This window comes from Falco cherrug, chromosome Z (genome assembly GCF_023634085.1).
Source record: "Falco cherrug isolate bFalChe1 chromosome Z, bFalChe1.pri, whole genome shotgun sequence".
In the NCBI taxonomy this organism is placed as follows: domain Eukaryota; kingdom Metazoa; phylum Chordata; class Aves; order Falconiformes; family Falconidae; genus Falco; species Falco cherrug.
In genome coordinates this window covers 23,424,160-23,436,575 of record NC_073720.1, presented here as the reverse complement: position 1 = coordinate 23,436,575, position 12,416 = coordinate 23,424,160, and the positions used below count along the sequence as shown (strand labels likewise).

Here is a 12,416-nt window from a genome sequence, read left to right as displayed (position 1 = left end):
AGGCAGAGTCTGGAGCTATCCATTCTGTCTGAGGTTAGTTTTTATGTTGCCAAAACATATCTGTGGCTCCTGCAAACTTGAGGTCCTCTAGACAAAAACAGACAACATTGGTGTGCAGTTATTTTAACTATTGGAGTTCAGACACTCTTTTACTGGGGGAGACTGTGCGGACAACCTCTTCCCAAACCTGCTCATGCTGCAAGCCAGCAGCTCAGGGAAAGCTGTGTAATGTGGCATTGCAGACTATGCCCCTAGCAGCCTAGGTGTAGCAGCTCTTTGGAAGAATTAAACCAGCTTCAGCTGGAAATCAGCGGTTTTTTAGCTCCAAAGCAGAAAGGGTACATTGTACTAGCTGTTGGCGTCACCAACAGGATTCATAAGGCAAACCTTCAAGCTGTTCTGGAGGATCTTGCTATTACCAGCTGTGGCCTAGAAGGACCTAACTACTTGAAATCCAGCTGGTCTGGAAACAAAAATGTCCACTTTACCAACAGAATGGTCTGTGCAGGGACCAAATACTTTTCCCCCACCCTTTCTTTTCATTTAGGAAAGTTAAATTCCTTCTAATTAAAGGAAGACAGGCATGACTGGAAGGACTCTGTCTCACAGATGGTTTGTCAACACTGGCCCACTGTACTGGCAGCAAAGCCGATGTATTGAAACTGCAATTTAGCTGCCACTTAATTTAGCCCTGACCTTTGTGCTCTAATTCAAAATTCAGTCATAGTTTGGACTTACAAAATTTTTATTGAATTGAGTAATGAAAAAGCAGGTTGGGGGGGGGGGGGGAAGTGAATGATACCCTGACATTTTAAACACTGACTTTTTCACAGAAATCTTTTACATACCAGCACTGTGGTGTGCATCTTCAAACTGAGTGATCTGTGCACAAAAATAGCATCTTTTACGAAAGGAAACTTCAAATGTCAAAACACTGGTTTTATATTACTAGTGCATAGACAAATATTCCTAGATGTTATATTACAACTATGTAGACATTCTGCTCAAGTTTATACAGACAGGTGAGGTGCTAGCCACCAGGGTGGAACATGGCTGCTGCTTAATAAAAAGATTCAAGAAAAGATATTCAGTGAAAAATCTCACTACCATTGAAAAAATTATTTCGACAGCCACAAAACCAATTGTTCCTTCAGTTTTCAGCCAATAACCTAGGATAAGACTTCTGCTTCTTGGAGAGGGGGACGCATGCCCACATTGCATTTCCCACATGCTTTTCACTATTGACAAATAAAAGGTGTATGTATTTCAGTGTATTAAAAATACTGCAACCCTGTAGGATTCTACATTTAATGTAACTATAGGAACACCAGGTGATGAATGAAATTGGTTTGAGTTAAAAGATGCTTCTACTAGCCTAGCAGTATGGGAAACATACAGGATTGTTACTGGCCACATGGGAGCTTGCTGTCACATTGCAAACTAGCTGTTTCAGACAACTGTCACCACATCAGCCTCTTTCTTTGAGGTTCTTAATTTTTGGTGTTGGGTTTAACTTTGCTCTAGACATTTCCTAAATGAAATGCAGAACTACTTTTGCCTTAGTGAAATGAATAAAATTTAGACACTTCAGTCCATTTCTAAGTGATTCTCAGATGATTAGCTGAGATTATCTGCCTGATAGTTTTAACATATGTCTAATGTTCCCATAGTGTGGCATATGTCAGTCCTTAGTGCTAAGAAAGTTTTGTCACTGGTTGTAGGAAGAAAAAGTAACAACAGGGATGCCTATTAAAATTGCCTTCCTTAAAAATGGAAGGTAACTTTACTGCATAGGTGTGGTTTCTTTACTACAAGCATAGTTTTGTTCTTTCCCTACGGAAGGAATAAAGGCAGATCCTTTTCTTTTCTTGAAGAAGTATTGAATGACATTAAAACAGCTGAACTGAGAACTCTGAGAGAAGTTTATTTAATGAACACCTTGTGAAATACTATGCAGGGTTGACTGGCCCTGAAGACTAGTATCACTTCTAACAATTACTTGTAGTTATTAAAAAATGTTTAGAGGCTCTATATTCCTGGGAAGTATTATGAAGTATTTTTAGCACCTAGATTTGATAACCAAAAAATGCTTGAATCTGTCTGTTTGTAGCATTTCTCATTGATGCTCCCTCATGGTGAGTTCTGCCTGCACAAGGCTCTGTGCCAAGCCCCTGTGGCACAGGACTGATTTTAGACTCAAGTAGTCCAAAAACCTTCGCAAACATCCAGGGCTAGGCACTTCCAGCTGTCCCCATCAAGGTAAAGTGGATTTTCCATTCACAATCAAAATGAAATTGAAAGATTTTAATCCAAATATCCTTAGCCTTACATATGGGTTTGGTACAGAGCAAAATGCAAACTGCCAGGAATGTTGGTCCCAACTCTCATTTTAAAAAAAAGGTGACATCAAACCCCGCTTCCTTTCCAGAAACTTTCCTCTTTTGTACCCGGATAGCCAGCCTTAGTGCAAAGCACATACCGGCTTTACTACTGGGAACACTGGCTTAATGCAGTAAATGTCCATTAACGCTTAGAGTGATAAGACACAGAAAAGACAGCTGCTTGGGGTAAACATCCTTCCACCAGGTCCAGCCCTTGTGCTCTCCTAGCAGAAAGTGTAACAGTGTAGTGTTTAGAATGAGCTTAAACAGGCAACACATTTGGTTTCAACTGCAGCATTAATTACATAAGAAGTATTATCTCTGTAAAAATGTTCACTGATTTTCAGTACATGCTTCACTTATCAAGAAAATGTCAAGATAGTTGCTCTCTTGTTCTTGTGACATTATCAGTCCTGTGTATGCAAGGTCCAGCCTTTCAGACCTCTTCCTACTGGGCAGAGCCCTAAACCTGGCATTAAGCTTTTCTCCCTGTGCTCGTCTAGTGCTTAGAAATTGGAATTGTGTAATACAGCACACACAGAGCTGCTGCAGGTAGCTGGCAAAAAGATTCAGCTAAAAGGGGTGTTAGTCAAGTTGCCCATTCATTGAGTCATGCATCCTCCTTTAGCTTACAGGAAAAACATGTCATTAGAACATTTTTCTATTACAGAGGCAGTAGCTGTCTCCTGGAATTGATGGTCAAGTTTCTTTCTAGATCCAGCCCTCGCTTTCCCCACGTTGACCTCTTCTGCCAACACACACACACACGCTCACTCTCTCTTCCTCTCTCCTATCCTCATCAGAATGGGGCTTTGATACGCTCATTTCCTGTAATAACAGTTTTAAAATTTTCTCCACAAAGCAATGAATAAAGATAACAGCACGTGACATGAGATGTTCTTGATTTCACCAATAGCAGCCTGATGGCAAATGACTTAATGATTAAAAAACTTAGTTTCTGAACGGCTGTGTTTAAGAATGTAACCCCTCTTAACTTCTTTACACCATGGAACAGTATAATTCACTCAGCCTAAGAGGAGGATAATGACAGCTTTATACAGGATTTCACATCACACATCCAAGTTTTCTTCTTATCTCAAAGGTTGCACCATGCATTAAAGCAATAGTCTGTATTAATCTAACCTCTGACATTTGGGCCATATTAACCCACCGATGCAGGTTTATGTATCTCACACCTCAGACCCTATCAAGAAGTTTGGCAGTGGCAGCTTGATAAGGACACCATACCTTACTGAACTTGTTCTAAAAACAACATCAGCCAAACACTCCTCGGGTTGTACCTTTTAATGACCTTGCTCACTTGCACTCACTCTTCTTCAGCTATTGCCCATATGGGTAATTCAAGCTTCTGTGGCATCAGAAATGCTGTAAGGAGCACTGAGAATTCCCATTTTTTTCTGTAAAAATATTAGCATCCGGGGATGAAAAATCTGTGGAAAGTCTTTAAACTGGAAACTTGAGCTGTACATTTTCAGATAAAATCAGTAAGATCAGACAAAAAACAGTAAAATCACTGTTAAAAAAAAGGGTTATGTTTTTTATGAGCTGATCACTTTTTTTCACTTCTGTATTGGACTAATTAACAAACCAATCTTCATTACCAGCTACTTTGCAGTGATAATTCTACCAGAGGGATGTTTCTGGTATTGCAACAGTTTAAGCAACCACTACAGTATGTTCAGATTCTCTTTTTGTTCATGTGGTCCAAATACTGCAATAACACTCCTCAGATTGCGTGTTATCCCAGCTTCCCAAGCAGGGATTTGTATTGGAATACATATTTCAAAAGAAGGAGAAAATAACCAAATTCTCAAATTAAATTTTGTTAGTTTCAAGAAAGCCGGGACCATTTACAGAATTCTGCAAGTGCACCATCTTAATTCTGTGACAGAGTGCTTCAGGCAGGTAGCATTTACCACTGTAACATTCATGTGCCTTTAAAACAGATAATTAAAATAATACTTTCAGAAGATCTTAAAAGCCTGCAGATGGGTTTTCTGCCTCCTAATTTCACTCCTACTTAGACAAATTCTCATTCATTAATTTGAAAACTTTTTGATTAGCACATGTTGAATAAACAGTAACTACTGTAATTAAAACACAGAAAAAAATCAAGCCAGCTGTTTTATTAAAATACACAATTCTAAAAACCTTTAGAGAGGTTGGATAATAAATGCACTGCAAGCACTTGACTGCACAACTTAAGAAACAAATGATAGCTCTGCTTCAAAACTGCACAACAGGTTCTTGAGAGAGATTCCTTTTCACACTTGTCCAGTGATATTTTTAGAAACTACAGCTTGCAAAAGAGCCAGTACTTTATTGCAGTCACTTTTCAAGGCAGCTCTGGCTGGCTTTACACTCTTTTTATCTCCTTTCCTTTTTTTCTCTCATTATCTTCTTGCTTTCTTCTCTTCTCCTCTTAGTTACAGGATTCCGTGGATCGTAGATCTCAAAAGTGTCTTCATCCTGCATGCTTGCATCTTTAACCTTTCTGCTTCTATCTTCAAACTGAAGTACATGTGACATCCTGCAAAATAAAACATAGCTCAAACTCAGTGAAAGAACAGAAAGTTATGATCTGTAATTATGATATTCAGAACTAAAGTTTTGTGGCCAGTGAGTATCTGCCTTATCAGTCCCTTGCAACATGTAAGAGATCCCATATTAGGTTTTTCAATGAGCCCTAGTGCAAATCTTCATACGTAAAGAAAGGGAGGGAGGGAGAACCAGGTCAGTTACTGTAGATTACAACATAGTACTATTACCTGACAAAACTCAAAGCTATAGATTGTATGGGATCCGTTTGAATGCTTTAGAAAAATCCTAAAACCAAAATTTGAGACTTTTCATAGCAATTGATTCTTGACGTGTGGGTTTCATAGATCTCTTATTGTAAAGCATTGTCAGCATGCCTGCATATTACCCGGTCCTATGGAAATACTTCAGTTGTTTCTAGTGTGTAAAACCTTCAGTAGTTTATAACCCTATATGTACTACAAACACCAAAACTTACTTTTCTAGTCATATCTACAATTCAGAATAACATAATGTACCATCAGAGTGACTCATGATTGCATATTTGTAGTTTAATTAGAAAAACATTGTCTCACAGTGGAGGGACTGAAGTAATTTATTTTAGTTAACGTGCTTTCTGCATTTGTCATATTCTTCTCGATTTATTGAAGATGAGCATTTAAATATTTTTTTTTTAAGAACACATACCAAATCACATTATCCTAGTATGAACTAAAATACAGTCCTAAAGAGATGGTGAGTGGTTTTAGACTGTGTTATATGAATGTACATAGAAGTGTAGTCGCACTTAGCCATTTCATCAACTCAGGTTTTCAAAGTGTGCCACAGCACACTTGCAGGATACAAATAACAGGAATTAAAAATAAATACATCTCTAATTCTTGGGTCAGGTCACACTGCACATCACAGGTAGTTTGCAAATTAGATGCAGTAGATTCAGACTAAGCAATGTTTACTTCTCCCCAGAAGCTGAAAGAAGTCGTAGTCTCTGACTCCTACTCATAACTTTCCAATGAGGTGTTCCCAGCTGTGATTAAAAATAAACAATATTAAGAAACTTTTTGATATTCCCAGAATCAATTTCAGATGCAGCATCTCACAGATAAAGCAAAATAAACACAGACTGGTGGAGGCTTTAAAAAATATTTTCCTGATGTGAACTTAAGCTTATTTTTCACAAGTCAAACATCTTCACAGGTAGACCTGCTTTGCATGTATTTAAATGGTAAATCATACTTAATAGTATTTTCCTAAACCAATTCAAACTGTTCCCTTTTTTAAGGAGCAGAGGAAGTATTTAATAATTATTTCTATATAAATTATTGGAATTTACAATTATCTTACTCAGGGTCCTCCAACAACAGTTTGACTTCCTTAATTTTCCAAGCGTGGAGCTAGGGCTGCAAGTCCACAAATACAGGTTGCATGAGACTTTTCCTTGTTTGCTTTATAGCTCTCTTCCTTTCTGCATGCTCCTGGGTTCACTGGGGAGCTGGCTGCCCAGTCATGCTTCTGCATCACTGTGCAAAAGTGATCTCTGGTTTGCAGGAACCTACCAACCTGTGCTTATCACTGCTTGTTGACAGTTAATTTTAAATGAGTGAGACATATAACTTTAAAACACATTTTTTCTTCAAAAATTGAAGTATGAAAGGTTGTCAGTTCTCCTATGCAAAACTCAGAAGAAAAAAAGAAGTTTTGCGCCTTAGGGTTGTTTTTGCTCAAAACCAGTTGTAATAAAATAGCTTGCCAAAACTGATGATTCTGTGTTTAAAATATCTACGTGTGCAAATTGTTGACTTTCTCTAGAAGTAACCACAAAATTAGTTTCTTAACCTCTTTTCTCAAGATACTGCTGCAAACCAAAATAAGCATGGGTTTACTTCTGGAGAGGGTTGATTTGCACCCCAGCCAGATGAGAGCATCCTACACTTCAACTGTTGTCCTATTCCATGGACTGGGGGAGCAGCAGTTCTGCTGTACTGCACTTCTTTCCTTCAGTGCTATTAAAGGACATTCCTTACTTGGCTCTCTTCTGTATTCTGCAAATGAAATGTCTTCAAACATTAAGACTGAAATATCTGAATCCATTTAAGAATGTTTTCAGAGACAGCACAGATTTCAAAGGTACATGGATACTCCCCTGGCCTAGTGATATTCTCAGATAATGATTTTTTTCAAGTCAGTAAATGAGACTGTTCCTTCACAGTTACCAGCAGAATAGCTCCTATATGTCCATAGGCTATGGTGACTCATACATTACCATGGCGATCAGTTTGATTACTTTCTAGGAGGTAACAAGTGAGACAATGCAACTGAAGCTGAAAGAGAAACTTCAGCACACCAGAAAGCATTCAAGTATTACAACACAATTAAGCTGCGTGTTCAATAGTCTAGTACAGGCAACACCGCATTTCCAGCTGTGCATCACAGAATGAACCCACCTACACATTGCTCTCCCGGTAGACTCAAGCAGTTTATTAAGGAGACTGGTCATGTTCTTTTGAACTGCTCTAGTGAGATGATACTTGTAAGCAAAGACACAACATAGAGTAATCCCTCTGATTTTGAGATGCATGAGCCATGCAGTGGATCTGAACCATACACCAGCTGCTGGCTGTTAGGTGTCAGTCACGTTAAATGCAGCATAAACACAAGTCTGGTATCACAACAGCTCTGGCCTTTCCAGAGCCGCCCTTCAGGAGAAACTGAATTGGCAGTCAGTAACTGAATAATTTTGAATCTCAGCAACAGCAAGGAAGCGCTATGCTTTTGCACTACTGATGAAGCTCAGGTTTCCAGGTCAGTGATTTTTATACTAACCAAATGAAAGTACAAAGCTGCATTGCTTAATTCCACACTGGCTTACCAAACTGACACAGCTGTTTGCTTGCTACCTGCTCACTTGCTGTCCATTTAACCTTGCACAAGTGACTCTACACACCATGCCCTCTGGTGTCTCCACCACTTCAGCAGAGAGCCTGGGACACTACCTCACACTCACCTATGTCAGCATTTTAAACAGCTGAGCTTTGCAGTAAATCATTGTCAGGTGTGGACAAAAGTTATGTTCTGTCAAGTCTGTTGTGGGGGTAGTAGCTTTTGGTTAAGAGGCAGTAACTTCTTAAGCAGTTTTAGCCATGATTCATTTGGAGGTGCCTGTATAAAACATGGCAGCTGGTCATATACCCTTTGCTTCTGCAATCAGCAGGCATCAAGAACAAGTAATAAACAGCTTTTCACTTTTTAGATGCAGAACTGTATGTTACTAAAAATGCACTAGTTACAGCGTAGCTAAACTGGTACTCAGAACATAGGTAAAAATTACATGCTGTTTCTAAATGCAGATTAAATTAAGTAAGCAACTAATCACATTGCTATAAAATTTATAATAACATAATTTTGCAAATTGTTGCGAAGTTTTATGGAAGTTACTGGTTCTCTCCATCAGGATGCTTAAAATGAACAAAGCAGGAGTGCCTGTGTAGGAAATTCAGTGCTGCTTCTTGCATTGTACAGCCTGTCTAGAAAAGAGACACCAGTATGGACTGTAACTGCTAGTATTACCATTTGTTTCTGACCTCAACATTGCTTGCAAGTACGATGCCACCTATTTTTCTCAATTATCACCAAGGCACCATATACTTAAAAGAACAACAGTAAGAGGTAGTGGAGCACTAGTGCTTTCCTTAGATTACATTCTATTTGCCACCAAAATTTTCCTCCAAATACTGTAAATGTGTATGTTAAACTACATAAGCATTAATGTAGGAAACATTACACCACTGTCCTCCCACCACCCTCATGATATGTAGGCAGTGGATAGAAATGTAGCTCATGTGAACAGATGAAATTACAGATGAGTGAATCCACAGAACAAAGCAAATGAGATCTCTGTTCCAAGGAAAAAAAAATTTGGCTGTTCTGGAAGAATGAACTCTCTGGCACTCTTTTCACTTCCAGCAGATTAGCGGGTGGCATTGGAAGAGGAGAGACAGTTGAGAAACACTGAGAGATAGTAAACAGATCAGAAAGAAAGATAAAATGAGGAAGGTAAAAACTGGAAAAAAAAAAAAAAGACAAGAATGAGAAAAAGAGACTGACCAAAATGTAAATGAATTGAGGACAAATGTCAAATGACAACTGAGAATAGAACATTTTGTATCAAGAGAACAAGAGCATGAACAAGACAAAAAGAATGTAAAAACCATAAAAGAATGGCAATCTTGAAGGATGAAATACATTAATAACATCCAATCTTGTTTTCACCTTTTTTCAGACTTGAGATGCTACAACCAAAACAAGCTTCTTGGCTCAGGTTCCTGTCACCATTCCTTGCACAAGTGTCCAAGTGCTTTACAAATAGTTTTGTAAACACAGTGCAGCAGGAGAGAGGAAATATGTTTATGTCTCTAATGAAATCTGCAACCATCACTCAGTGCTCTGGGTAACATGACTCTTGCAGGCACGTCCCCTGGTTTCTGTCTGCCCCATCTCAATATCCAGCTTTGTTTTTGCTTTCATCTAAGAGATAACCCATCATCCCTCCTTTCACGCAAAGGAGTCCTGTAATCCAAGTTTTTCCTCTACTACAGATCATGAAAAGGAACGTAACTTTTTCCGCAAGTACTTAAGTACGTTCCAATTCTTGCAGCAATGAGAGTTGATAGCGTAAGTAACTGCTATAGACAGTCTCACCCTGGATTCATCTCTTCAATTCTCACTATTTCACACAGCCACTGCTACCACAATAAAAGATGTGTGCAGATAACATGCCTCCTTGAGTATGTTTTGTCTCATTACCTCCTAGTACTGGAGCTGTGCTAAACTACTCATGAAAGCCCATACCCTTCTGTAGCATTTGGTATTTAAGCCTTCCACTGTGTCACACACTGTTCCTGTTTGAGCCTAGTTTGCCAAACTGGGTTTGATTTCACTTTAAACAAGCTTATAATCATGGAATCACAAAATCGTTTAGGTTGGAAAGGACCTTTAAGATCAAGTCCAGCTGTAAACCTAACACTGCCAAGTCCACCACTAAACCATATTCCTAAGCGCCACAGCTACACATCTTTTAAACACCTCCAGGGATAGTGCCTCAGCCACTTCCCTGCGCAGCCTGTTCCAGTGCTTGATGACACTCCCAGTAAAGGATTTTTTCCTAATATCCAGTCTAAACCTCCCTGGCACAACTTGAGGTCATTTCCTCTTGTCCTATCACTTGTTTCTTGGGAGAAGAGACTGCCACCCACTGCCTCCTAGTAATAACCTGTGGTCATAGGTTTCTACTGTAATTGTTACCGCTAAGAGATTTCACTCTTCCTTGTTTCACTGCTTGTTTCCACCATTCCATATTTCTTTGCTTTTCCTTCCCCATCTCCTTTCCTAATGATCAGACCAATTGTCCCTCCATATTTTGTACTTTCATAAAACCCTGTATTTTTCAAACTTGACTCGCTATTTAAAAAGAGAGATAAGATTTGCTATGCAGGTCTAGCCAAATTCAAATGATTTAGTTATTCCACAGAAGTTTCTAATACAAAAAAAATGCTTAGAAGAGTATCAAGAAAATGGTTATAAATACAGATATTTGCCATATCATAGTCAGTTTCACAGGTTAAGTATTTAATTCTACACCAAAACAACACTGCTTCAATCTATATTATTGAATATGGTACAGAACATAGATGTTAAACTGAAATTTAAGATTTCACTATTGCTATAAATACCCCAACACCCAAGTACTCTCCTGAGGTTAATTTTGTTTCTGCAAGACCTAAAAGTGGTATTTTCTAGCTTTGGATGAATGGAGTACTATTAGCCTACAGTATTTCAGCATTTGGATGTTAACAATGAAGGTAATGTATTATTGCTGCTCTTACACAGAGCAAATATCTTCCCAATTCCAAGCAAGCAAACCCGATACAGATACTATACAAAGTCAGACCGTACACTTCTGTTAATTTTTACTAGCTCTTTGAAATTGTATTACAAGTAGTGGAGGATGAAGAAATTGGTTTAACCTCTTCAGAATAACCAGAAAATTGTGGGTCCTCCACAGGGCCAGGACTGAATTGTTGGTATCTTCTCTTTGTGAAAGCCTCAGCATAAAATGATCAGAATGGAACTCTTCCAGATATATCTAACATAATAATATTTAGATACTCTATTTGAATGCTACACGCTCAGTTTTACCCCACACTACACACAAAATATTCACTGGAAAAATAATAAGGAACTCATAGTCTCACTAAGTATGGGATATGCAGGTTAAAAAAAGCCAAAAGATACTTCAGTTTTTGCAAAGCTAACAACAAAGTAAACTATTCGTGGTGACAACTAATGTAACAGCATATTCTTCCATTGTTCAAGATAGTACTGAGCATTTTTTTCTCTTGAAAGAAGATTTAGTTGCAAGTAACTTTCTAAGAGAAAGGGAAAATCAACTACAGAAAAGTTCACAGAATTCAAAAAATAATCAAAGCACTAGGGGAAAATGTGATTAGCTCTCATAGGATCAGAATTAAAAATATGTAAAACCATGATGACTTACAATTCTAAGTAATAAATGTATTTCTATTAAAAGTTCAGTTATCCTATTTTTATATCACATGTGTTCAGTACCAGTTCAAATATAGTTTAGTCACACTATATCCTTGTCCCCTTCACAAAAATGTTAAGTAGTTTGATGAAAGAAACTGCACGCTTTAAATAGGCAACTGCTCCTGGTAGAGTAGATTGGTGTGGAAGACTGTAACGCAAATTCCAGATGTTGTTCCAGACAGTGTACCAACGTAGAAAAATTTTACACAGCATTTACTATAAGGACAAGGGAATCGCCATACCGGAATAGACCAATGATCCATCCAGTCTAGCATCCTGTCTCTGGCAACAGCTTGTACAATACCTGATACTCTAAAAGTCAGCAAACTGCCTCCCCAAATTAACACAAAGTCAGGCAGTACTGTATCACCAGAGCACAAAGTTGGAGTGAGGGGAAAGAGAGGAGAGCATTTCTAGCACAAAAATACCCAGATGTTCATAACATTCAACATTCTCTGGATATCCTCCTTTCTCTTTTGTCCCTCCCTCTCCCCATATTATGTCCAAATCCTTACTGTTTAAACATGTTACTGAATGAGATGAAGTTGGGGTGCTTGAAAAGGTGTGTAAATATGCAGAAAGCTTAAGCTAGGCTATTAAAGATTTAGAAAATTATTTCTTCATTCTTCACTATATTTTCTGGCAATAAATAAAATTTAAGATTTCCAGACAGTAAATGTAACACTAGATATCCCTTGAGCAAAGCATGGATTATCTCTGAATTTAAGTCAAACAGTAGTTGATTCCAGGTCCAGATGCCCAGTCCAAATAAACTCAAGACATGGAAGAACTGACAAAAACTAAACAAACAAAAAACCCCACCCCAAATCCCGAGTTTCTCAGGCATGCTAAACAGCTAGAAGCAATAAATAT

The 12,416-nt window shown here is 38.3% G+C and overlaps 1 protein-coding gene across 1 annotated transcript in view; it reads right to left on the bottom strand.

The window, feature by feature from the left end:
• Positions 1 to 3,671: 3,671 nt before the first annotated feature.
• The window catches only part of CWC27 (CWC27 spliceosome associated cyclophilin), a 122,076-nt gene continuing 113,331 nt past the window's right edge, over positions 3,672 to 12,416 (bottom strand). Inside the window, exon 14 of the mRNA XM_014281333.3 lies at positions 3,672 to 4,932. Coding sequence (XP_014136808.1) covers positions 4,770 to 4,932 — 163 coding nt within the window. The 3' untranslated portion in view covers positions 3,672 to 4,769. The remainder of the gene's footprint in view (positions 4,933 to 12,416) is intronic.